This window comes from Ovis aries, chromosome 23, assembly GCF_016772045.2.
Source record: "Ovis aries strain OAR_USU_Benz2616 breed Rambouillet chromosome 23, ARS-UI_Ramb_v3.0, whole genome shotgun sequence".
In the NCBI taxonomy this organism is placed as follows: domain Eukaryota; kingdom Metazoa; phylum Chordata; class Mammalia; order Artiodactyla; family Bovidae; genus Ovis; species Ovis aries.
In genome coordinates, this window is record NC_056076.1 from 58,596,413 (window position 1) to 58,623,860 (window position 27,448).

General features: G+C 50.1%; 1 protein-coding gene across 1 annotated transcript; it reads right to left on the reverse strand.

The window, feature by feature from the left end:
* Positions 1–4,286: 4,286 nt before the first annotated feature.
* On the reverse strand, positions 4,287–26,815 carry CPLX4 (complexin 4). Its single transcript, XM_004020570.6, has 3 exons — positions 26,497–26,815; positions 18,253–18,340; positions 4,287–4,514 (listed from the first exon to the last, which is right to left on the reverse strand). Exons 1-3 carry the CDS (start codon positions 26,661–26,663, stop codon positions 4,287–4,289), a joined length of 483 nt encoding a protein of 160 aa, XP_004020619.1. The 5' UTR covers positions 26,664–26,815.
* Between the last annotated feature and the right edge of the window lie 633 nt (positions 26,816–27,448).

The window sequence follows — 27,448 nt, forward strand, 5'->3', positions numbered from 1 at the left end:
CCGTTTTCACTCTTGGGAAAATGAACTCCCAGAGACAATCAATGACTGGGTCAAGGTCACGCACTAGCAGAACTGGTGCTAGGATCCTAATTCCCGACTATCAGTTAGCTCAAACATCAGGGGAGGCCAGGTGTGGAGAGTGATAGCACCAGAGCCTTCTGCAAGGCCGGCTTCACCTGGGGACAGTGACGGTCAGAGCAGGACTGCCCGCTGGGTTAATGGTGTCGATCCTGTGCGGTGAGAACTGAGGAAAGAACTGAAGACATCTTCACTGGGAGTGAGGATGCTGGGAGGACCGGGAACGGGGGCAGCATCAGGGGCTTGAGTGGGACCTGAGGTTCAGCTGCGGACTGTTATAAAAGAGAGCCGGGGCCAAGGGGTTGGAGGTGCCGCCGATACCAGCTTAAGACGAGGAAGGCTTTTTTAACAATTAAAGGTGTCCGCAAACCCACAGTTGGAAGGGGTGGTGGCTGAATTCCCTTGCAGCAACCAAAGGTGAATTCTGTACAGCTGGGCTTCCCTGGTAGCTCAGCAGGTAAAGAATCCGCCTGCAATGCAGGAGACCCCGGTTCGATTCCTGGGTCAGGAAGATCCATCCGCTGGAGAAGGGATAGGCTACCCACTCCAGTATTCCTGGGCTTCCCCTGTGGCTCAGCAGGCAAAGAATCCGCCTGCAGTGCAGGAGACCCCGGTTCGATTCCTGGGTCAGGAAGATCCGCTGGAGAAGGGATAGGCTACCCACTCCAGTATTCCTGGGCTTCCCTGTGGCTCAGCAGGCAAAGAATCCGCCTGCAGTGCAGGAGACCCCGGTTCGATTCCTGGGTCAGGAAGATCCGCTGGAGAAGGGATAGGCTACCCACTCCAGTATTCCTGGGCTCCCCTGTGGCTCAGCTGGCGAAGAATCCACCTGCTAATGCAGGAGACCCTGGTTCGATTCCTGGGTTGGGAAGATCTCCTGGAGAAGGAAAAGGCTACCCACTCCAGTATTCTGGCCTGGAGAATTCCATGGACTGTATAGTCCATGGGGTCGCAAAGAGTCGGACACGAGTGAGTCGCTTTCACTACCTCAGGGAGCTTTCAGCTAAGGCTCCACTGGGCTATTGTAAAAGAGATCCCTTTACCATATGGGAGTCTGGAATAGATTCCTTTTGGCCCTTTATAGTTGTTGGATTCTGTGTTTTCTGTCTGTCCCATGGTATAGACACGTCTTCCTTCTAGAAGGAAGATGCCTTCTGAATGTCCCTAATCCCTGCCCACCCCAACCCCCGCCGCACACGCACGTGACATGGTACTGATGGGGTGGTATTGTCTGGTGTGGTGCGGTGTGGTGTGATAGGCCATGGTGTGGGGCTGGATGGAGAGTTGTCAAATGAGAGGACTCAGACAACCACGGCCAGAGTCCTCTACCGTTACACAGCTCCAAATGGTACTAGAGGAGTTTGGGTTGTCAAGATGAACTGCCAATTTAGCGACTTTCTGAGCAGCACTGGCTGCATCTTTGACAAGAAAGCAAGTCGTGTACATCATCCTGCAACTGGTCTGTGGAATAATTAGGAAGGCATGCTATTTTATGTCAAAACAAACTAGGCGAAACAGGGTCCCATGCATCTCCCATTCATCTCATCCACTCCAATTATATGACAGAGTCAGGCATTGGACTAAAAGGAAATTTTTTTTTTTTTTTTTTGTGGCCGTGCTATGCAACATGTGGAATTGTTTTCTAAAATGGTATTTACATTTTATTTTAAAAATATTTATTTGGCTGTGCAGGGTCTTACCTGTGGCACCTAGGATCTCTGCTGCAGGATTTGGGATCTAGTTCCTGGACCAGGGATCAGACTTGTGCCCCCTGCAGTGGAAGCTTGAAGTCTTAACCATCAGACGATCAGGGAAGTCCCTGAAAATAAGTCTTATCCTTTATTTGTGGTTTTAAAAATTGTGACTATTTCAAAGTTTCTGGTATAAACAAATCAAAACTCACATGCCAGTTCCGATAAAAGACAAGCATGGTTTTAAAATATGTTCATGGTACCTGGTGTTCATGGATGCTACAATCTGAATTTGTGTCCCTCCCGCCAAAATTCATATACTGAGTCCTAAACCCCAAGGAAGTGGTATTAAGATGTAGGACTTCATGCTTAGGTCATGAGGTTGGAGCCCTAGTGTATGAGATTTTGTGGTTCAGTTGCTCAGTCGTGTTCAACTCTTTGCCCCCCCCACCCCATGAACTGCAGCACACCAGGCCTCCCTGTCCATCACCAACTCCCGGAGCTTACTGAAACTCACGTCCATTGAGTCGGTGATGCCATCCAACCATCTCATCCTCTGTCATCCCCTTCTCCTCCCACCTTCAATCTTTCCCAGCATCAGAGTCTTTTCTAATGAGTCAGCTCTTCGCATCAGGTGGCCAAAGTATTGGAGCTTCAGCTTCCGCATCAGTCCTTCCAATGAATATTCAGGGCACTGAATATATTAGTGTATTCTCGGTGTATGAGATTAGTGCTCTTATAAGAGAGACCCCACTCTTTGAGCTCCCTTGCCCCTTCCACCGTGTGAGGATAAAATGAGAATGTTATAAGCCACCCAGTCTATTGATGTTTTATTACAACAGCCTGAATGGACTAAATGGACTTGAAGGCTAATTACCCTCAAACATCATATCAGTATTCTCCCAGGAACTTACCAGAGGGGCTACACTGTGCCAAGGACCATGGGTTCTTGACCCCTAGTAATTCATTTTATTATCTTGTTTTCTTAACATGAAACTTTTTCTTATATATCACATTCAGGAACTCTGCTCAGAGAACAGGTTAGCCGCTAACTTTTGGGTCTTAGTTCCCTTTTCCTCTGATAGAGCAATTCTTCTTGATAAAACTGGTCTTTGGGAATTATTTTTTTTCTGTACCATTCATTGAAAAACCAGTATTTGGGGGTTCACTTCCAGCCCAGTGGTTAGGATTTCCTGCTTTCGCTGCTGTGGGCTGGGGTTCCGTCCCTGGTCGGGGAAGATGCTGCAAGATGTATGGCATGGCCCAAAAAAAAAAAAAACACACACACACACAAAACTAGAATTTTGTTTTGAGTTTGGTTTGGTTAAACAGTTCTAAGTGCTTCAGAGGTAAATGTTCTAAATCTTCTGGGTCATTTCCTTTGAAAGAGAGCAAATGTTAGGCAAAAAAAAAAAAAAAATCCATGTATACAATCGTTCCTGGATGTCTGCCAGGGATTCTAGGACTGCCCCCCCCCCCCCCCCCCCCACCCCCCACCTACATAGCATTCGAGGATGCTTAGGTCCCTCATATAACCCGGCATAGGACAGTCATCCCTCCCTATCCCTGGGTCCCGGGCCTGTGGATATGAAGGTTGACTGTAGCCTGGAGGACTGTGGCAGAGAAGGAAAGCATAGTTTGTTGGAAGCTAGTGTGAGGGAGTGGGGTGAGTATCTGAGGGACAGGAAAGAGAAAGCAGGGAAGGTGGGGAGAGGGGCCAGAGGGGAGAAGAGGATGAGAGAGACACGCACACGGGCGGATTTAACGTCTCCGTGCTGTTCGCCCACCCTCACGGTCCCCGCGGTGTTACCAAGGTCAGCCAGGAGGAGCTGACGCCGAATACTGGACCGGAGCTAGCCATTCCAGTTGCTCCCCGTGGCCCCACCCTGCCTCTAAGCCGCCCCTCTCCCCAACCTCCCACCTCCACCCAAATCCATTCTTCCCACCCTCCTGGAAGGGTGATCTGCGGTGCAAACACGGGCCAGGTCTCCTCCCTCATCCCTGCCCCTCGGCTTCGTGCGAGCACCCACGAGAAGCATCAGCGACGGCAGCCTGGACACAGGTGGTGCGATCTCTGACGGCCCTTGAGCCTGCAGTCTGGGCTCCGGGGGGCACCCTGGCCCTCCACGTCTTTCTCTGAAGAGACCCAGAGGCCTGCTAACAGCTGGGCAGAGTCGAGGCCTTGTCCTGTCTGCAGAAAGTCGGAGATGAGATGCCGTTTGCTTTGGTATCTTCCTGGCCGTCCTGCAGACCTTTAAGCAGACGTATGTTCTGCCTCATTCACAGCTGAAAAGCTCAGGCTTCATCACGTTTACAGCTAAAAGGACAGTGTGGTTCCTGCTGGCAGGGGCGCTACCAGGAGCGTTTAGAGCAACCGAGGTGCCCTCTACGTGTTGGTTGTGAGTTTCCTCACGGTTTTCTTACCCGTTCACTACGTTAACACCGACGCTGTTGGAAGCGCCGCGCAGGGGAGCGGTCGCTTCTGCCTTGGCCGGGCCTCCCCCGCGCCCGCCCGCCTCACATCACAGCGCACTTCTGCTCCGCCGTCTGCTTGATTTCCGAGAAGGTGGCCTGGGCTTTCTCCTTGATGGCGTCCAAGTCCATGTTCTGAAGGTTCTGTAGGTGCCCAAGGATAGAATCCTTGTCTTCTTCCTCTTCTTGATCTTCATCTACCATTTTCCGGAGGTCTTCGGGCAAATCCACATCGTCTCCAGCCATCTGGATTTGGTTCTCATCCATCTCACTCTGTGCGGAAAGACAAACACGGAGATAGAGGAAAAACCCTTCTAAAACCAACCAACCGGCCGACCCTGACCGCAGCAGGGAGCTCGAGGTCTGCTGACAAGGGATGCGGGGAACAACGCACTTGGCCATCTGGCAGCAGAACCTGGGTCTGGTACCAGCTGCGGAGGCTGGACATCCCAGCTGAGATGCCCCATCGTCCCAGCTGAGATGCCCCATCTCTCTGCACTTGGCTCTCAGAAGCTTCTAGCACTGTGATTCCCAAGGTATGAGGAGCTCCCTTGGAGGTCCAGGGGTTAAGATTGGCCTGCCGATGCAGGGGACTCTGGTCTGGGAAGAGCCCCCGCGTGTGTCATGACTACCCAGCCCTTGCTCTAGAACCCACGCTCACAACGAGACACGGCACCGCAGTGAGAAGCCTTCACACCACAAGGAAGAGGAGCCCCACTCGCCACAACTAGAGAAAACCCACCTACAGATGGGGAGGCCCAGCGCAGCCAAAATTAGCTAATTAATTAGAAACATGAAACTAATTAAAAACATCATTTGGGAATGTGTTAGAAGCACAAATTCTCAAATTTCCCCGGACCTACGGGATCAGAAACTCCAGGCTGGGGTTCAGCAATCTGCATTTTCAGACCACTGTCTGTCCTGCTGATACTCAAAAAGCTTGAGCAACTCTGCCTCAGGGCTGCTCTGCACGCTTTGTTTTCCATCAGCCCCAGACTATGACTCAGTGGCCCAAGCTGAGCCCACTCTGGGGTGGGGGGTGGGGTATTGGGATCACAGGGCCAGACCAGGCTCTCTCCATCCAGCCATCACTCTTTAGGGGCAACTTCCGGTTAACCATTACCCCTTCCCTCCCTTCTACCGGAACAGAAGCAGCTCAGACTCAGCCTTACATCCTCGACCCCTAGAAACAAGTCTGGCGCACACCACCTGCTTTTTGAGTGAATCATTCACACCAGGACTCCAACTCAGCACCCCCGGGCTAGCCTTGTTCGCTGCTGCTGCTGCTGCTGCTACTGCCTTACATTTTTTCCTATGGTCCTAGGCGTGGCTGTTCTGCAGCCTCTTAGTTCCTGCTGCCTGGTCTCCGAGTATGTCTTTACCCTTAGACTGCAGAGCCCTTTGTTTTGTAACAAAGAAGAATCTACAGAACATATTTCTCTGCGAAAGGCAAGGGTCCTTTCTTACATGGCTGCTCTCAGATATAATTCTCTGAGATCAGGTTGTAACATGGGGCAAACTGGGCTTTGGGGGACACATAAGGTCAAACAGGGGCTTCCTCGGTGGCTCAGACGATAAAGAATCCACCTGCCAATGCAGGAGACCCAGGTTTGATCGCTGGGTCAGGAAGATGCCCTGGAGAAGGAAATGGCAACCCTCTCCAGTATTCTTGTCTGGAGAATCCCATGGACAGAGGAGCCTGGTGGGCTACAGTCCATGGGGTCACAAAGAGATGGACACGACTGAAGCAACTGACACAGAGACACACACATGGTCATGGAGCTTGGAGGCTCACTTTCAACATGCAACTTCTAGATTACCTGCCCCGCCCTCCCCAGAGTTCCCTCTCCGTGTTTACTTCTGTGCTTTCTCCCCTCTCCTTGGAACGCAGACTTCTGATGCCAAGGGGAAGGAGGCCTTTGTGGGGCGCCTCCCTCGCCCTGACTCTCCCTGGACAGCCTGGGAGGACGGCTCTCAGTGTCGCCTTCCCAGGTGACAGAAGCTCCCAAGCACTCGGCCAGGCCTTGGCCCCTCAAGGTGCTTAGCAGATCAATTAGTTCCTCGTCAAACTAGTGTGGGGATTAATTAGTTAGTTAATCCCCAAGGGCTCCCGGCCAAGCCTCTGTTTCTATTTATTTTGTATTCACCTGCCCTCGAGGGTGCCTCCCTTATGGATGGTCCTTTGGGCATTTTTGCAGGAAGGTGAGGAAAAACAGGGGGCAGCCTGAATTCTCAGCTCACCTAATGCCATGCTGGGCCTCTGCCCACTTGAAATAAAACGTACAGAATTTGTAAAGGCATTCCTGGGAATTCCAGCATCCACACCCCTCCAGGTGGTAAGAAGGTCTCTGCGCTTGTCACCAGGTTGGAACCTGGACAGGCTGGGGGAACAGGCAGCTGGAGGGGCCAGGGGGCCAGCCAGCCCACTGGTGCCCTGAGCGGCCCGATGCTCTCAGGAGGGAGCTCCCCAGCCCCTGTTCTCCAGGCTGCTCAGAGTGAAGCTTCTGCAGCTGCAGACCTACTCGGGTTTATCTTCACCTCCTTCCCCGGGCCCTTGTGGCTCAGCTGGTAAAGAATCCGCCTGCAATGGGGGAGGCCTGGGTTCCATCCCTGGGTTGGGACGATCCCCTGGAGAAGGGAAAGGCTACCTACTCCAGTCTTCTGGGCTGGAGAATTCCATGGACTGTATAGTCCATGGGGTCGGAAAGAATCGGACATGACTGAGTGACTTTCACTTTCACTTCCCCTGACCCAGGGAAGGAAGAGCCGTGAGGGTCCACTGTGCCCCCCGACTCACAGAGGGGATCTGGGTCTCCACAACGTCTCCCCTAGCGGTTCTCAAAGTGGGCTCCGAAGGCCCCGCCGCAGAGGCATCCCCTGGAATCTTGTTAGACACCAGGGTTCTTGGCCCTCTCCCTGACCTGCTGATTCAGAAGCCGTGGGGCTGGGCTGAGCCGTCTGTGGTTTAGCCAGCCCTCCTGGTGATTCTGCTGCTTGTCAAAGTTTAAGAAGCCCCACCCCACCTCTCTTGAAGACAGGGGTCTGTAACTCATTGGTCTCTAAGTCTCAGAACCCAACGAGTGTCTGGCGTGTCGTCACAGACAAGACTCCAGGAGCCTGTTGTCAGGGACGGCGCTTGAAAGTGCAGGCCCTCTTGACTGTAAACAAGTTCTCATTTCATAGCTCCTGGCGTGTTTACCTTCCCACTCCCATGGGGGCTGCCTAGAGGTCAAGGGTTGGCTTGAAGATCAGACACCTGAGCGTGAAGGTTACCTCCACCATGTACAGGCTGTGGGACCGTGGGCACCTAACACCCTCTCTCTGAACTTATTTCCTTATTTATAAATTGGGTTTATGTTATTTGCCTCCTTGTCAGCACAGATGGTAAAGAATCTGCCTGCAGTGCAGGAGACCAGGGTTCGATCCCCGGGTCGGGAAAATGCCCTGGAGAAGAGAATGGCAACCCAGCTCCACTATTTTTGCCTGGAGGATCCCATGATGGGGGAGCCAGGCGGGCTACAATCCACTGGGTCGAAAAGAGCCTCTCACGACCAGGTGATGAACCTACATAACTTTCATAATTCTATAGAAGGTTAATTAAATGATGACTGAATAATTTGGAATGTATTAAGCAATTAAAGACGGCTATTCCTAAGTGTAATGACCCTCAGAGGTAAAGCCGGGGACGGGGGAGCGGAATTGCCCTGAAAGGCCTTGGCCCTGCACGCGGTGCTCATGCCATCAGAAGGAGGCCTCACTCTCCCGTCCCCTCACCTCTGGCCTGGGAGTGCCCCTACCTACCTTCACTCCAGAGCCTCGGCTTTCCTAGCAAACTGGGCCTGTTCATTTCCCTTTCAGCACTAGACACAATTCTGGGAGAAAATGACCCAGAGCGCCCAGCTCCCCTCACCCCTTGTCAGGCCCAACCTAATGCACATCGGGCACAGAGGGTGAAGACTGACCGAGGTGCCTGGCTCATGACCTGCACCTCTGTCTGCCCCCAACCTCTGCTCCCACCCGTCCACGGGAGCCTTGTGTATATGGTTCCCAGCCTGGGGCTTCCCAGATACTGGTAAAGAGCCCGCTTACCGACGCGAGAGACCTAAGAGACACGTTTCCATCCCTGGATCGGGAAGATCCCCCCCAGAGGAGGAAGTGGCAACCCACTCTAGTATTCTTGCTGGGAAATCCCATGGACAGAGGAGGCTGGTGGGCTACAGTCCATGGGGTCTCGAAGAGTCAGACATGACTTAGCAACTAAACCACCACCACCACCGGTATTCTTGCTTGGAAAATTCCATGGACAGAGGAGCCTGGAGGGTTACGCTGGGGCTGCAGTCCATGGAGTCGCAAAGAGTCGGACCCAACTGAGAGACTGGACGTGCACTCATGCACATGGGACTCATACACGACCCTGGGGTTGCCTCCCCTTGCACAGCACACTGCCCTGCTGAGAGGGACTCCTCTGCAATCCAAGCAATGGGTGTCCTGTCCTGATTTTGCTGCCTCAGGTTGGGAACGCCAGGAATATTTTGACAGAATGCATGCATCGAGGAAAGGCGTCCATGCTTCAGCACACGCCATGAGCCCAAGCGCAGGAACAGCTGACACGAACCAGCCCCAGGGAAGGAGCGGAAGTCTGATGCTGAGAACCCCTGACAGGTGGATGAGCCAGCGAATGAATGAGAAGGCGCCAAGTGAGCTAGCATATACAGAGGAACGCACAGGCTACCTTCATTCCTCAGGGTCCTGTTTCAGAAGTCTTCTCCTTTCTAGAAATCTCATCAATATGGGATAGTGTTTAATGCAGTTAAGAACTAATTATTTTTAGGCTGGCTGACCAGAATCAGTCGTAATCTTTCGCCTTTTAACCAGATTTATAATCTTAATTGCCAGGGCTGAATGCCCCATTATTTAAATAGCACCGCCTCCTGCCCTTGTTACTCCTCTGACTGGTTCTGACCTTTCGCTGAAGGGTAAGCATGATCCTGGATTCAGACTGCCTTCTTCCTCATCTTGGTGAATTGGTCCTCATCTGGTATCAAAATGGAAATACGGTGATCAACTATTTCACATGGTTATATCGACAAAAAGTTGAGTGTTCCCACTTAGAGTCCAGCCAGTCAAGCTTGATATGCAGACACACACCAGATATAGATATGAGTGTGAGCAAACTCCAGGAGATGGTGAAGGACAGGGAAGCCTGGCGTGCTGCAGTCTACGGGGTCGCGAAGAGTCGGACACGGTTGAGCAATCCAACAACAACATTGACAACAAGATCTGATTTTGGACTTTGCAGGTGGCTCAGTGGTAAAGACTCTACCTGTCAAGCAACAGGCAACAGCTTTGATCCCTGGGCGGAGAAGATCCCTTGGAGGAGGAAATGGCAACACACTCCAGTATTCTTGCCTGGGAAAATCCCACGGACAGAGGAGCCTGGTGGGCTACAGCCCATGGGGTCGCAAAAGAGTTGGACACGGCTGAGCATGCACGCAGGCACAATCTGTGGCAGGGACCCAGGCAACAGAATTTTGAAAAAGCTTTCCTGGGACTTCCCTGGCAGTCCAGTGGTTAAGAGCTCACCTACCAATGCACGGAGTGCCAGTTCGACCCCTGGTTGGGGAATTAAGATTCTCCATGCCTCACCACCAAAACAGAAAACAGAAACAATATTGTAACAAATTCAATAAAGACTTTAAAAGATGGTCCAACTCAAAAAAAAAAAAAGTGTGTGTGTTTTTAAAACTTTTTAACAATTAGAAGCTTCCTGGGTGATTCTAACCCGTGAGAGGTGTTGAGACCCTGTCAGGGCTTGCTAGCGTCAGCTTCTGCTACACCACGGTCTTTCCCTCTTTAGCTCCTGAAGGCGCCCTCAGCACTCGAGAGCGAGGCAGAGGCTGTGACCCTGAAAAGATCCGCTAGTTTCCGACGTGGACTGAGCGAGTGCGCACAGGGGCTTCGCGAGGTGCGGGACTGCCCCCACTGTGTGCATCTCACACTGCTCTCCTGCGTGTGGACTTTGCAGGGGGACTTGAGCCGTTCCTAGAGGTCACTTGTCCAAGCCTCTCCTCTACAGATGTGGAAACCGAGGTCCTGGGAGGTGAAGAGGCTTGCGCGATGTCCTTCTGCTTGTTAGGGAAGGAGAGCTCAGCCCTGCTGCTGGGTCTGGTAGGAAAACCCGGCTGGTGAGTCAGATCGCCTTGGGGTGTTGCCATTTACCGGCTGTGTGACCTTGGGAATCCTGGCACCCTCTCTGAGCTGCTGTTCTTATACAGGCAGGGGAAATGAGGTCTCCCTCCCTTCCAGGGTGGCCGTGAGGGTTATGTGAGAAGATGGCATATCCCAGCCTGACGGCTGTTTCCCTCCTTCCCAGGTCCCCAGGGACCTTCAGCTCTTCCCAGGGCAGGAGGAGAAGCAGCAAACTGAACCGGGGCGGCAGGGGAGGAGCGGGACCCCGCAGGGACTCCGAGCTGCCGCCAGAAAGAGCTGCTGGAAGCGGCGTGTTAGTGCCTGGGACGCTGCAGGGCAACCCCAAGGGCACCTGGTCTGAAGAAGGCAGGCAGAGAGAGGGTCACAGAATCATCTCTGCCTTTAAGAGGGGCTTTACATCTCAGCTCTAACGGCACTCTCAGTGTAGAATGTTGAAAGAAGCCCTCCTGCTAGATTTTCTTGTCTTCATCTTTGTTCAGAGCGAGCGATGCCCTTAATACTGCAGACAAACACCAGGTGTAACTAAAGCGCCAGCTCAGCGGGGGCCCGACATTATTTTTCAATGACTAACCTAGATTGACAATTCTGTTAATAGGATTAGCGCTCATTGTGGAGCTGTTTTCTCTTATTAATTTGGCTTGACTTACATATACATTTTGAATTGGCTAGGAAAGGGGGGGCGCCTTTGTTTTTAGGAAAGAAAAAACCTCGTGGCTTTATTTATAAGTATGACTTCCTTTGCTTGAGAAAATATGACATCCTAATTATGAGCTAAAGTAATCTTTGTATTTGATAAGGAATCATAATGTCGAATCCAGACTTGTTCTTTTCATGAAAACTGACTGTAATTTGACTCTCGTGGCAGATGGATTCCTTCTGCTGATTTTGATACTTCGTTCTTTGGGTGTGCTTTTGTTTTTCTTTTTTCCCGACTAACGGTGAACATTCAGCAAGAGTTTTCTGTGTGGGGGTGTTTATGTGTGTGTCTATGTGTATCTGTGTGATAGGTGTGTGTGTGTGTGCATGTGTGTGCAGTAGGTGCATAGGCATGTGTGTGTCTCTGTGTGTAGTATGTGCACGTGTGTAGTATGTGCATGTATGTATGTGTGTGCATGTCTCTCTGTGTGTGTGCATGTGTGTGTGTGTGCATGTGTGTGTCTATGTGCAGCCTCTCCATGTCAGACACCATGCAAGGCCCCGATGAGAAAGACAGAAACCTCAGCCGCTTTGTTAAGAAGCACACAGTCCAGCAGCTGAGAGGGTTCAGAGTGGAACAATGGCCTGGGAGACATGCACTCAGGCGCTATGGGCGCACAGGGGAGTGGGAGAGGGGGGAGGTCATGGAAGGTTCTGGAAGAAGCAGCTCGAGAGCAACGTCTTCCAGGAAGGAAAGGGGTCACTGGGAGCACGGTGTAGGGGACGTGAGGTGGGAGGAGGAGCTAGTCCAGGTGAGGGGCCCCAAGAGGTGAGGCTGGGCAGCTGGGAGCCACCTCAAGATGTGCAGGCCAGGAGGCTGGAGTCTACTCTAGAAAGTCATGGTAAGCCTTTTTTTTTTCTAAAAAAAAAGGGGGGGAAGAACAGAATCTGTTTGCATCTTGGAAACCTCACTCTGCAATTTTGAGGGAAGCAAGACACAATCAAAAAACTACTTAAGAGATATTGTAAATGGCAACCCACTCTAGTGTTCTTGCCTAGAGAATCCCATGGACAGAGGAGCCTGGCAGGCAGTCCATGGGGTCGCAAAGAGTTGGACACAACTGAAGAGACTTAATGCACACACAAGAGGTACTGTAGTCAAGTTGCTGAGAAGTACTGAGCCCTGCACTTAGGGAGGAGTTGAGAATGACTAGGAGGTGGAATGGGGAGAAGGCAATGGCACCCCACTCCAGTACTCTTGCCTGGAAAATCCCATGGAAGGAGGAGCCCGGTGGGCTGCACAGAGGGGTCACACAGAGTCGGACACGACCGAAGCGACTTAGCAGCAGCAGCAGCAGCAGCAGCAAGAGGTGGAATGACTGTCGCCTGCTGATTGCTCTGTGCGGGGCTGGAGGAGGAGGGACCAGGCAAGAATGAGCCTGGGGGTGGCATGGGTTGGGGGCCCCGGTGGAGGTGGAGCCTGCAGGAGCAGCGCTGGGAGGGGCCAGTGTCTTTCTGGGTCTGAGCTGGAGGTGCCCGAGGAGAAGTGGACATGATGGTGACCTTTAGGGAGAAGGTGTAGGAAGGAGGTAGAGGCTGGAGGGTCAGCAGCACACATCGAGGTAGCAGCGGAAGGCCACGGGAGATGCCGCCTTTCGGGGAGAGCGTGACAGTGTGAAGGACAAAGAGAAGACGGAGCGAGCCCCCGGGGATATTCAGAAACCTGGGGGCAGAGCAGGGAGGTAACCCTGGAAAGAGAGGAGAGACAGGTTACGGAGCAGAATGAGGAGGGTGGCGCTGAGAGGCTGTGAGAGAGAGGGCTTCAGGGAGGAAGCGCTGAGCGAGACGGGGCGCGGAAGGCTCTGCTCGGGGAAGGACCATTCCAGGAAGAGGGCCCGGAGGAAACAGCAGGACCGTCTACTGCAGCGAGACCGACCTTCCAGAGCATCTTCAGGAGGAAGGCTTTGGCAGAGCAGCGGGAACCGCTCATTTAGGAAGATGCCCAGAAGGCCACGTTCACTCAAAGTGCTGTTTGCTTTAATTGGAGAGACTTGACCTCCTTTACAATGGAGAGGCCAGTGGGGAGAAAGCACTGAAGACCCAGGACAGGACACTGGGTGGAACGGGCCCCAAGTCTAACATGAGGTCGTGGGTCACTTCAGGCCGCTGAAGTCCCCTAACGACCTGGCATTTGCAAAGCAGAGGAAACCGCTGTAGGCGTGGACATGAACGTCCCGTGATGACCTGGAGTGGGGGGATGAGCGGGGCTGGTGGGGAGGCTTCCAAGGGTGGGGACACGGCGAACATGCTCTTCTACATACACGGCCGGTTACTGCGATTTGAGGACCGCACTCATCTTACTCCCGCGATGACTGCGATAGACAGGGGTCATCAGAAGACGAGGTACGACCAACGAGGCCGTGCTGACGGCGAGCAGAAAACCCGGAGGGGAGCCGCGTGTGGTTTGGCGGGGGTCAGGGCTCCACCGCTCCGCTCAGAGACCGAACTTCCCTTCCCCCGGTCGGCCGTCGACTAGAACTCTTTTTCGCAGCAAACACCGGCCAAATGATTTCTTTGGAAAATACAGTTCTAATTCCAGAATGTGACGGAGTTATCCTCATCAGACCCGACAGCTCCTGGGAAGGCATTTCCCTCAAATCTGCTCTCGTTGGGCCTGGGCAAGGGTTCGGGCCCAGGACTGCCTTCTGCTGGTTATGTAACCTCTGGGAGTGACCCCGGGGAACCGTGAATGAGGCCCCCAGGGGTCCCCCCTCGTTAGCGGGGAGAACCCGGTGAGCCCATCCAACCCCCTGCGGGCTGTTAATACTGTTAGTCCGGCTGTTTACCCAACATGGATTTTATGAGACTGCCGGGACTGAGGATTCTGCAAACCCCGAGGGGAGGGAAGGTTGTGCTCAGGAGCCGGGTAAGGCCCTGGTGAGCCGCGCTCTCTGCACAGCACTGTTTAGATGTGTTAGGCCACTGTGTTCCGGTCTCAAGTTCTCATTAGTGCAGTAATCAGGGTGGCAAGCCCCGTGAAGGGCTGTGGGCAACGACTCGAGAACCTGTTGTTCTGTTCCGCGCTGGCCCAGGCCTCCCTTAGCCGGTCTGGGCTGCTGTGAGGGCCCAGTCCTGACACGCCGGCCCCTCATCCCTTCCGCTCCGGTTCACCATACACAGCACCACGGCCTTGGCCTTTCCCCACTGCAGTGACGCCCCCGCGCACTGCTTGGCTTTCCAGGGCTCCTTGTGGGGACGTCTAGGAGAGGAAAACCCACCACCTATATTCCCGTGGTGGTTCTCAGAAGGTTCTTTCTAAAGGGTCCACTATGCAGATCCTTCTGGATAATCAAAGGAAGCCCTGTGAGCTAACCGATGGATGGCTCCATACCAGCCTGCAGCCCCCTCAAGACTTTCAAGGCCTAGGAAATGCCTCTCCCCCATGGCCATGTTTCCTCAAAGTCGTCTCCTCTCGCAGCTGAGAGTTCCAGTTCCTTCAATGCTTACTCAATGACAGCCACAGGCGTTTCAAGATTTCTCGGCAGCATCCCGGTGGCTGCGGAGACAGCGGCTAGGCTCTCGAGGGTGCGGCCCCTTCCTGCCTCCCTGCTGCCACCCCAGCAGGGCCCAGCGGCCTCCCCAGGCCTGCCAGCACAGCGGCCGCTGCAGAGCGCCATGCGCTGTAAGATCCTTAATGTCAACAGAGTGCGCTGCAAAAAACAAGCCCCCTCTGGAAGTCGCTCCTGGCCACCTGCACTGACCCTCCTAGAGCGCGCAGTCCCCGGGGAAGAACTGAGACCCTCTGAGGGGTGGTTCTGCTGGGGAGGCCTGGGGGCATCGCCCCACGGCTGCGGCTGGGGACCCAGGGAGGCTGGAAGGAGCTGGGTTCCTGCCCCCGCGTGGGCGGCAGGAGCCTGTGACGGCCTCTCAAGGCGGAGGGGGCGCGGAGGGGGCGCGGCGGGATGCCCTCCAAGCCCAAGGCCTGCGCCGAGACAGGGGTGTCGCTCGCGGCTGGGGTGACCTGAACTGAACGGAATGAGACCTGGCCGATCTTTGATGGCGTTCTTCCTATCATTACTGTTTCCAAAATGTATTTATTTTGTTTGTTTATCTGGGGCTGTGTTAGGTCTTCGCTGCTTTGCATGGACGTTCTCTGGCTGCGGCAAGCAGGAGCGACTCTGCTGCTGCGGGCGGGCTTCTCCTTGCTGTGCCTCCTCTTGTTGAGCCAACAGCATGTGGGATTTCCCCCGACCAGGGATCGAACCTGGGTCCTGTGCGCCGGCAGGCAGATTCTTAGCCACTGCCCCACCAGGGAAGTCCTAATTACCATTTTTAAGAACAGAGCACCTGGGGTTAGATGGAATTTCCAGGTGCTGACAAAAAAAGCAGGCCGTTGTATTATTGGGGTTTTTCACGCCTTAGGCAAATTCTTGAAGCATCAGGTTAGAATCCATTTTGACACCATCCAGCCATGGGCTTCCCTAGTAGCTCGGAAGGAAAGCATCTGCCTGCAATGCAGGAGACCCGGGTTCGATCCCTGGGTCGGGAAGATCCCCTGGAGAAGGAAATGGCAACGCACTCCAGTGCCTGGAGAACCATGGACAGAGGAGCCTGGCAGGCTATAGTCGGACATGACTGAGCGACTAACACACACACGAAGCCGTGACACACGGGCGCCCTTAGGGAGACCCCTCCTCCCCCCGCCGAAAGCTCCAGGGTGCAGGATGACGTGGGGAGCGCTCTCAGGCGACGCTACCGCTGTTTATTCGGATTGTACCGGAGTTGTGTCTGCGCTCACGGTCTCCCGTCAAGCCATCAGCTGAGGGAGCAGCGGGGAAAGCGATGGGCCCGGGTCTCTGGAGGACAGATTCTGAGATGTTTCGCTAAAATAGGAGCAGGGCATGTTTTCCTGGAAGGGGCAGGGAAGTTTTAAACCCTGTGGAATTACAAACAGCTCTAAAACGTTCAGAATGCCTCGAATGTGAAAAGTGGAAAGAGCAGAGACCTTGGGGCCAGGCAGACCTGTGTTCAAATCCCTTTGTGGGTAGGATGCTCTTTTTCAGGGCTGAGGGGCCTGAGGCCTGATCCTGGTTCTATCACTGCACAGCTGTGGGGTTTTGCAAAGCCCCTGAGCCCCCACCCCGCCCCCACCTTGGCTGCAGGCTTCTCATGTCTGAAGTGAGGCCATGGCTTGGATTCTTAGACAAGCTCGAAGGTCTCTTTCGGGGTCTATGGAAAAGTCGGCGGGGGTCTCATATGTGTTGTGCATTTGAAGCAGCTATAGAAAAATGGGTTCATGGGCGTTAGTAACCCATGCAGCTAAGTTACTGGGCTCCGCTGTTCATAGTGTATCGACTGCTCGTGGTCTTGCCTCCTCTCGGTGGCTTTGGGGAGCAGTAGTTAGATGTGGTGCTAGTGTTAATGAACCTGTTTGCCAGTGGAGAAGATATAAGCTTCGTGGGTTCAATCCCTGGGTCAGGAAGATCCTCTGGAGGAGGACATGGCAACCCACTCCAGTACTCTTGCCTGGAGAATCTCATGGATGGAGGAGCCTGGAGGGCTACAGTCCATGGGGTGGCAAAGAGCGGGACACAACTCAGGCAGGGAGCGTATGGTGAATAGAGTCACTGTCACTCCAGGGTGGATATGAATCTATATATTACATGGCTCTAATTCTCCCCTCTTTCCGTAGTTTCTGTTGGAAAGGCTCTTGTGCCAAAGAAACAAGCTAAGCTTAGAGATTTGGAAATTATTTATGTTTTTCTCTGAAGAGCATTAAACCGATTTTGCAAAGGAGGTTGTCCACCCCTGAGGATCTGGTTGAGCAAGACCACCAGCTCACCATTAAAAAAACAATCAAAGGGCAGATATTTTCAGTTTAAGTGAAAGAAAGTGAAGTTGCTCAGTCGTGACTCTTTGTGACCCCACGGACTATAGCCCTCCAGGCTCCTCCATCCATGGGATCAAAATTGGGTCTCCTGCACTGCAGGCAGGCTCTTTACTGTCTGAGCCCCCAGGAAGCCCTACTATTTTCGGTTTAGAGACCTGCAGTTCTTGCGTTGTTGACTCACTTCAGGATGCCCCCTTGTTATTATCAAGAAATAAGACTTCTGTGCGTAGAGATGATAACAGCAGCAAGAGCCATCACCCACGGAGCTCTTTCCACTAGTCAGGCACTTGATTTATCTTATGATTTCAGACGACGACCTCGGGAAGTCCGTGTCACTGCCCCCATGTTACAGGTGAGGAAAAGGAGGCTGAGCTGTATTAAGAAGCCATCTGACATTGCTGATGTCAGAGCCAGGATTCGAACCCAGTTCTCCTCACATTCTCACCAAACCACAGGACAGTTGCAAAAATAGATCCTCAATAACAACAAATATATATGTATGTATCCTTAAAATACCCCATCTTTCTGGAAGACACACAACCAGCTGATGGTGTGTCTGTGTGTGTCTGTGTGCGTGTCCCTCAGCAGGAGGGTAGTCACTCTCTTTCTGTCTCCATTTCCTCTAAGAACACAGCTTATAAGACTGTGGTGAGGACTGAGTGAATTTATGCAAAGAGCTTGGGAGCAGTGCCTGGCACTTAGAAAGAGCTCAGTAAATGTCGGCTGTGGTGACGGTTACTCTAATTGAGCACATACAGATATTCTATAGTCCCTAAATACATTTACATAAACAGGTATTACTCCCTTTTTTTGAGAGGAAATGGAAGTTCGTAGAGGTTAAGTGCCTGGAATCTAGTTTTTATGAACTAATTCAATGCTCTTCTCACTATATCAAATACCTCAATTATGATTAAGTGAAAGTCACTCAGTCGTGTCCGACTCTATGTGACCCCATGGACTATACAGTCCATGGAATTCTCCAGGCCAGAATACTGGAGTGGGCAGCCTTTCCCTTCTTCAGGGGATCTTCCCAACCCAGGGATTGAACCCAGGTCTCCCACATTGCAGGCAGATGCTTTTCCAGCTGAGCCACCAGGGAAGCCCCAGTTATGATTAAGACATTTAAATATATATGTATTTATGTATGTATTTATATGTTTATGTTACACATACACACACACAGACTTCTGAGTGTGACCCTTGCTGATAACCCAACACTCTGCATTTCTTATTATGTGAAAAATGACTGCATGTTTATCGTGTTAGGAGTCTCACCTTTGGGAGTCTGTACTTTTCTCTGAGGTGAACTCTGAGGCATGCTCTCTCTGCCTTTTTTTGTGTAAACGCAGCATCTCTTTCCATCCTGAAAGTGAAAGAACGCAATAAAGGATCAGAGGACATGAGACCACTGGCTACTCCAGCCCTGCTCAGAGGAGCCAGACACTGGGCCTCACCCTCTGAGTTCCCACTGATCAAGGCTGAGTACAGATCTGAATTCCCAGACATGTCGGTTCTGCGAACCTCTCTCTGACCTCTCGCTGATGCAGCTCGGGAGAGGCAGGGGACCATCCCTGGTAAAGAGCTGGCCTCACCGTGCTCCTCTCACCCCACCTGGGAGCTCAGGCTTCAGAGTCACTGGGAGCACTTCCCAACGGGCAGCTTCCCAGCCCGTCCGCATCATGGAGAGAAGCTACGTTTTCAAAATCATTTTGTTTCTTATTTTATTATATTTTTTAGGGGCTAACACATTTAGTGCTTCTGAAATGCTAGGTGTATACGCTGATAACAGAGGATGTTGAGAATTACTTTGGGGATGTAAGTTGTTTTTATTTCTAGAATTTAAAACATTGAAATATAGTTGCTGTACAATACTATATGTCACAGATATACAATATAGCAATTTATGACTTTTATTTTATTAAAAAAAATTTTTTTGAGCTGTGTCACTCAGCATAGGAAATCTTAGTTCCCCAACCAGGGATTGAACCTGGGCCCCTTGCAGGGGAAGTTCAGAGTCCTAAGTGTTGGACTGCCAGGGAATTCTTCTTCCCTCTTTTTTCCCCACAATTTTTAAAGGTTATCTTCCATTTATAATGATCATAATTAACATATTGGTCGTGTTCCCTATTTTGTACAATGTAAACTTCTAGCTTATTTTATACATAATAATTCGTACTTGGCACATAAGTTTTAAATTCTACAGAACACTTATGGAACAAAGATCTTTGGAGCAAACCCTTAGCATCTCCTTCCATTTCCTTTCCTGACGTCCCTTTAGAAACCCCTACGTGGGCTCCCACGTATCTATTTAAGGCCGGTTCGGTCTCCACCCATGCTGCCTTGACTCTGCAAGATTCTCAAGGTGAAAGACGTAACTTTGTGCTTTAAAGGATGTTCTTCTCCAGATCTCTGCAGAGCTGTGTTTCTGCAAAACAGTTATACTCAGTGACTGATAGAGTTTGAGACTCAGTCGTTATTCAATTCATTTAATTCCATCAATAAATGGGGATCAGAATTCTGAGCTACAACAATGTGGAATTTAAAAAAAAAAAGCACTTGAAATCCTTGACAGCTGAACAGGGACATGGAAAATATAAAGGACAGGGAATCCAACTGTGAAAAGTTCTCTCTGTGACCCTGCCAAAGAGACATGCTCTGGAAATGGCGCCTCAGTGCAGGGAGAGACATCCGCTGCTCCTTTCCACTGTCAGCATCTATAAACCACACCGTGCAGACTTCTTCCAGCGTCTCTCAGAACCACCCCTTCCATTCTAACCATAGCAGCCTTATGAATGTCCATCGCTCCATATGGTATCGCATGCAGTGATTCTTATCTTCATACCGTATCTTATGCACTGATTTAAAAATAGGTTTCTAGTCCCTAATTAGCCTGCATGCATGCATTGGAGAAGGACATGGCAACCCACTCCAGTATTCTTGCCTGGAGAATCCCAGGGACAGAGGAGCCTGGTGGGCTGCCGTCTATGGGGTCGCACAGAGTTGGACACAACTGAAGCGACTTAGCAGCAGCAGTCCCTAATCATCAAAAAGAGCTGGAAGTAGTGGTGTGCTGGCTAATGTATCACAACCAGCTTTCTGGGGAAAGAAGCTCTGAGGCACCCGCCAGTTGCCATGGTGTCAATACTTCCACTGAGGCGGACTTCAAACTACTAATATCAACTTGATGTCGCCGATAATGGGGAGAAACTGGGGAGAGGTGCGTGCGATTGACTTTGGTTGGTTGCTGCCGGATGCCGTGGGTCGGCTCGGCACATCGCTGGCTGGAAGATCCGTTTTCCTCACGGCTGTTTACATCTGGCTCCTCTCAGCTGCGGTGGTCCTCTTTACTGCGTACCATGGAAACGGCAAACGTACTCTGTCCACGTCTCTCTACCACTCAGGCCACTTGATTAGAAGCCGCATGGGCCATTTAAATGATCTCCCTGCTTCCATCACGGCCCTGCCATTGAGAAGTGACGTTTTTAACAAACGGCCTGAGCGATTCTTACGCAAGCTAAACAGAGCTGCGGCATCCAGGACAGGGGGCCGTTTGGAGGCAGACAGGATTTGGGGATATAATATAAAGCTATATCCCTTCGTTGTCAACCTGCTAAGCCCCAGTTTAGGTACAGCTGTCCCTTCCCTGGGTGAAGGGATCACTCACACAAGATTGGGTGTGGATTTTCAGAACGCTCTGCCTAATTGGACTTGTGATTTGCTGTTGGAAGTGGGCTCCCTTGTTCTTGATGATCCAGAGAAGTAGACAGCTTTGAGGATGTCGCTGAAGCTCACTTGAATCACTTCCTCTCCTAGCTGCCCAAGGAAGCACATTGTTAGAGGCTGCTTTTAGATAAAGGCTTCCCTCGTGGTAAACAATACACCTGCCATTGTAGGAGACGTGGGTTTGATCCCTGGGTTGAGAAGATCCCCTGGAGCAGGGAATGGCAACCCACCCCTGTACTGTTGCCTGGAGAATCCCACGGACACAGGAGCCTGGTGGGCTGCAGTCCATGGGGTCGCGAAGACTTAGATGGGACTGAGCGACTCAGTGACAACAGGAACCTTTATACACGTGGCCCTGTCCTCTAGCTGTACAGGACTGGACCAAGCTGGGTAAGTGGAATTGCTTCTCTGAGAGTTTGGGTTTGGGACGGAGCAAGTCAGAGACTCGCAGTGTAGTTGGATCTGTTAACAGTGAGCTCAGAGGACATTGGCTGCCCATCCTCACCGGTGGTTCGGGTAGTAGAGGGGCAGAGGGCTGACTGCCCCAAAGGACAAAGTGGCCGCACGGAAGCGGACGGGCAGCCAGGGATCGAATGAGCGCCCGTGACTCCCAGTGATGCTCTGGTCCTGGTTCAGCCCACAAAGCCTGGGGGCGTGTCTGCAACGGGTCTGGTGAAGCATCTTTGCAAGAAGCATGTTAGTTGCTCAGTCATTTCTGACTCTTTGTGATCCTGTGGTCTGTCCATGGGATTTTCTAGGCAAGAGCACTGGAGTGGGTTGCCATTCCCTTCTCCAGGGGATCTTCCCGGCCCAGGGATCCAACCTGAGTCTCCTGCATTGCAGGTGGATTCTTTGCCACTGAACTACATGCTATGATATGCTAAGTAGCTCAGTCATGTCCGCCTCTTTGCGACCCCGTGGACTGTAGCCCACCAGGTTCCTCTATCCGTGGGATTCTCCAGGCAAGAATGCTACAGTGGGTAGCCATGCCCTCCTCCCTGAACTACATAATTTGCCTTAAAATAAATATCCTGTTTTCAGGTGGCTCCGTTGGTTTCTATTTCTTAACTCCAAGTTCTGGAATCATTACACAGAAGCCTGGCCGAAGGAAGGGTTGGCTCTGAAGATGTCACATTAAACTGCTCATCAATGGGGCCTGGCTTTGGACACTCTCTGGACTCATTTCCCTCTGCAAAAGGTCAGGCCTGGAGGAGGCATAAGAGAACCCTGGGCTCAGTCTTCTCATTTAGGGAAAGAAAGCTTGCTGAAGAGCTCAGAGACCCGGGGGCATGGGCAGAAGCCGATCTCCCCCAACATCAATACTTTACTATAAAAAGATTCACGTGTACAGAAAAGTTGAAGCAGTTTTACAGTTGACACGCATATACTCACCATTTACATTCTGCTACGGGCATCTGCCTATACGTTTTAGAAAATGTCAGTTACCTAGCCCTGTCTCTCCATTTCTCTCTCCATTCATTTATCCATCCTATTTTCTGATGCATTTCAAAGTTGTTGACATCAGTACTCTCTTCCCCCAAACACTTCAATGTGCATACCATAACTCCAATTACATATCTGTTTATTTGTTGTTGTTGTTCAGTAGCTAAGTCGTGTCCAACTCTTTGCAACCCCAGGGACTGTGGCATGCCAGGCTGTCCTTCACCATCTCCTGGAGTTTGCTCAGACTCATGTCCCTTGAGTGGGTGATGCCATCCCACCATCTCATCCTCTGTCATCCCCTTCTCCTTCTGCCCTCAATCTCCCAGAATCAGGATCTTTTCCAGTGAGTCGGCTCTTCACGTCAGGTGGCCAAAATACTGGGGCTCCTTTTCTTTTGAATTAAAATGTTGCATGCTATTAAATGTACAGACCTTAAATGGACTGTGATGGTTAACTTCGTGTGTCAGCTCAACTGGGACACAGGGTGTCCTGATTAAACGTCATTTCTGAGTGTGTCTGGGAGCTGTTTCTAGATGCGATGAGCATTGGAGTCTGTGGGCGGTGGATGGAGTGAAACAGAAGGCCCTCCTTGGTGTGTGTGGGGGGGTGGGGGGTGCTCGTGGAATCCACGGAGGCTTTGAATCAACAAAAAGGCTCCCTGCCTGCCTGCCTGCCTGCTGAACTGAGACAGCGATCTCCTCTTGCTCCAAGAACCCTCCAGTTCTGAGAACCACACCACCGCCTTCGCTGGGTTGCAGATGGCGGATGGTGGGACTTCCCGGCTTCCACAGCCATGTGAACACTGGCTCCTTGCGATAAATCTCACACTATCTGTGTGTACGTGCATGCATTTTTCCTCTTCTCTTGCTTCTGTTTTTACTGTGTAAACCAAACCTCTGCTGCTGCTGCTGCTGCTAAGTCGCTTCAGTCGTGTCCGACTCTGTGCGACCCCATAGACGGCAGCCCACCAGGCTCCCCCGTCCCTGGGATTCTCCAGGCAAGAACACGGGAGTGGGTTGCCATTTCCTTCTCCAATGCATGAAAGTGAAAATGAAAGGGAAGTCGCTCAGTTGTGTCCGACTCTTCGTGACCCCATGGACTGCAGCCCACCAGGCTCCGCCACCCATGGGATTTTCCAGGCAAGAGTACTGGAGTGGGGTGCCATTGCCTTCTCTCTATTGAGATGTAAAAAACATTACTATCACCTGAGAAAATGCCCTCATCCTGCTCTCGATCGACGCCTGCTCCCAGTCCTAGAGGCCACCACTGTCTTCTTGCCACCAATAGGTTGGGTTTGCCTGTTCTAGAACTTCATACACATGTAGCCACACGCTATGCATTCTTCTGTGTATTCTTTCACTCAGCATAAAAAACTCTGGGGATTTATCCAGCTTGTTTTACTTATCAGGGGTTTGTTCCTTTTCATTACTGAGTGTATTCTACTGTATGAATAGATCTCATTTGTTTATTTAGTCTACTGATGAACACTTGGATTATTTCCTAGTTTGGGCTCTTGTGAACGAAGCTACTAGGAACTTTTCTGCACGAGTCTTTTTGTGGACGGATATATTTCTCTAGTTGCAGTGCGTGTTTTTAACTTTGATAATGTCTAATTCCTCATTTCAAAATTTTATGTTCACTGATTTCAGGGTCATGTTTAAGAAAGTTTGCCTACTTCCAAGATGCAAATATATTCAGGTTTTTTTTTTTCTAGATGCTTTATAATTTTAGTTTTTATGCTTAAGTCTGTGATGCACATCAAAGTTCAAGTTATAAGTGATGCCTTATCAGTGGCTGAATCATAACTAAGGGAACATTTTCATATAATGGAGAGAAATGGAGGAATGAACAGGTTGTTTTATTTAGAACTTTCCAAATATTCTATTTAGATATAGACCTCTTTCAGTACTAATGTTACCAATATGGCGGGAGGTGGGGAGAGGGTGGAATCTGAACATGGAAATAAAGTAAAGATGAATGTGCCATGGAGTGCATTGCTGAGTAGTATTTGATTTATTATTAGTAAAGTCAATCCCACAACTTTTCTGAAATGATGAAGACAAGTTTAGGAGGCTTTTATTTGCTAATGTTCATCCTAATTATTATATATATTATGACATGTGTAGCTGTCTCTAGGTGTAACTTGTGTGAACCATTTTTGATGCCTACTAATTTTTTCATTGTGATAGTTGCTCCAATTTATACATTTCAAAATTTTTTCTATTGAAGTACAATTGATTTACAATGTGTTAATTTTGGGTGCACAGCAAAGTCATTCTGCTTTATATATACGTGTGTGTGTGTGATCAGTTGTGTCTGACCCTTTTGTGACCCCATGAATGATAGCCCACCAGGCTCCTCTGTCCATGGAATTTTCCAGGCAAGAATACTGGAGTGGGTTGCCATTTCCTCCTCTAGGGGATCTTTCCAAGCCAGGGATCGAACCCAACTCTCTTGAGTTTCCTCCACTGGCAGATGGATTCTTTACCACGGTGCCATCTGGGGAGCCCTTTATATATATTCTTTTTCAGAGTCTTTCCCCTTATAGGTTATTACAAAATACGGAGCATAGCTCCCTGATGTCTGCCTCTTTATATTGTATTCTAGGCGATGAAGCTCTTGGAAACTCAAGCAGTGGACCGGAAGTCCTGCCTCTTGCTGCGCAAGCAGGTTAGCCTCACTGTCCTGCTACTATTGCTTTAATTGGGTGATCAAACAAATGTCTAACCCACACATACACACACACAGAGCTGAGCGTTTGGTGTATAACTGACTGATGATACCATTTGACTATTTTGGTTTCTGATCTGTCCAGATATAAAATTAAGTGAAACTATGACATTAGTTAGCCAAACAGATGTCATATCTGCGACCAGATTTATTACTAGGACACATTAAGTGCTATTTTAATATCAGATGTGTAGTCTATATTTCTGGCCATTTTCCTTTTATTGGCCCCCTTGAGCTGAGCACATCTGATGCTATTTTTTTGCTGCTGCTTTTTCTCACACGCCATGGGCAACCCTGGCCAGGATCTGGGGAACACTGCCTTCTTTGCAGATTAGTTTAGCACCCACATTATTTTTGCAGTTGCATTAAAAAAAAACAAAAACAGACCTTAAATTTACTGCAAATCCAAGCACAATACATTCTAGGTAGTTTTATAAGCCACAGTTGCTTTCAGGAAAAAATACAATAGACAAGGTTCCCACTAAATGGAAGATTTAAGCTTCCTTAGTTTCCTCCAGGTCATCAACCCTTTCTCCTTTAATCATTTTAGCAATAAGACCTAGGCAATTATCATGTAATTATTAGCAAAACAGCCACGGTGGCCAAAAAAAAAAAAAACAAAAAAAAACTTTTGTAACATATGGTGAACTTTTAACGTCAAGACTGATGCTTCAATAGTTTGATTTGATTATTAAAACTCTTAAATTCCTCTTTAAACTTTAGAAGATTAAATATAGACTACACTTATTTAAAGATCAGTCTTCATTAGTTAAAAATTGGTAATATTCACATTCCATGATACCCAACTGAAATGTTACTATTTATTACATTTTATATAGCCAGAACAATGTCCTGATTTTTTGGAGGTATATAGGCAAAGGATCCAGGGGTAAAGTATCAGGTTGTCTGTAACTTACTTTAAAATGGTTCTCTGTACCTATTTATCTATCAGTCAAGATCTCTCCTCCAACTATCTAATCATCGGTAAGCAAACGTGACGAACCGTCAACTGTCAGCTCCATGCCGGACATATACGGCCATCCATTACCCTGTTCTACTCGTCTGAGTCTTTTAAAATTGTCATAATAGGCAGTCCACGTATCTATTCAGAGTCTTCCGAGAAGCCGAGTCTTATGACATAATTGTCATGTATTTTCCAGGCTTTTTCTTTTTCCTGCACAAGTAAGTTCAAGAATATTGTACTCTGTGCTCTTTTAGGCCCCCTCCAGGTGCAAAGTCTCAATTCCTACAGTTTGAAAGCTTTCTACACTCACCTAAGAGGGTGAATTTCCAGATGACTGTAAAAATATTCAGGTGCCCCATTTTACATTTGAACAACTGAGGTCAGTTAAAATGTGCCTGGATCGGAAAGTTTCAGCGGCTTTTAAGGATGACGTGTAGATTTGTTTATAGCGTTTTTCATTTCCATTCACACAAGTAAGACAGAGTGGCTGCTGATGCTAGGGCTGGTTCACTTTTTAGCAGAACAGACTTCCCTGAGTTTAGAGGCAGCGGCACAGGAACGGCCCCTGAAGGGCGGAGGGGGAGAGTGGGGCGCAGGACAGCATGGCCACGGGGAGCTGCCTTCTGCTCCAACAGGGAGCCCGAGCTGCGCGTACTCACTTTTCCTCGATGATCTGCTTCTGGTACTCCTCATACTCCTCTCGGCTCATCCCTTGAGCGGCTGCGGGGTCAGATGCTCCTCCTTCTTCTTTTTTTTCTTCAGACCCGCCACCGAGTCCTAAATTCTTCACCTGGTTACTTATCATAGTTTTCATAAGGAAAGCCATTGTGTCTGCCCCCAGAGAAAGCAAGCCAAACACTCCGAGAAAACTCAAAAGAAAACAAGCAAATCACAAAATCCCCAAGTATTTTCAGTGATAGCAACACGTTGAAAAGCAAAGGACTCCGTGCAGCCTCATCTATTCAAGGGCATAATGATAGCGAGAAGTGGTTCGCGGGCTCTAAGCTGGATTAAAGAGGTGAACTCCTTAGCAGAGAGGCAGATGGCTCCGATTACCAAGGCATGCAATCAGATGCAACCAACTACTTTCTGAATTATTACACTAAGCTAATTTCAGAGGCGGAAAAAGGAATCCTTCACATTATCCATCCCTCTCCCATTTCTAAGGTTTAAATTATAAGCGCAGCAGGGCTTCATCAAGGGTTGTTTCGATTAAATGAATTGGAGGTGACTGATTATGACTGTGGTGGCAGTTCCAAATTCCAGCCCATGAGGACGACATCCTGTTGAGAACTGAGTCCGGTGAGATGCAAAACCTAAAGCGCTTTATTTAGCAAAAATAATCCTTTGATCCATCATTTTATCTCACTGGACTCTCAGGACTATGTAAGGATTTGTTTTGGTTTGCTTGAATCCTATGCTGTTTCAGTGGTTACTGGGTCCTGGACATAAATACCCAACTAGGGCAAGTGTGAAGGGCAAGCCAGAGGGTCCTTCACTTGCATCTGGAAGATTAGCCTAGCTTGTTCCTGCACTGAGAGGTTACACTTCTGCATGGAAACGTGCTGGACGCTTGCAAAGCTCTGACCCAGAAGGTAAGAGCATCGGTGA

Bases quoted from the DNA above. Each gene is read 5' to 3' on its own strand.
- CPLX4 (XM_004020570.6), bottom strand. From the start codon at position 26,663: ATGGCTTTCCTTATGAAAACTATGATAAGTAACCAGGTGAAGAATTTA. The intron at 18,341-26,496 runs GTGAGTACGCGC...TTTCACTTTCAG, and splicing joins AAGCAGATCATCGAGGAAAA to GATGGAAAGAGATGCTGCGT. The intron at 4,515-18,252 runs GTGAGACTCCTA...CTTTCCGCACAG, and splicing joins AAAAGTACAGACTCCCAAAG to AGTGAGATGGATGAGAACCA.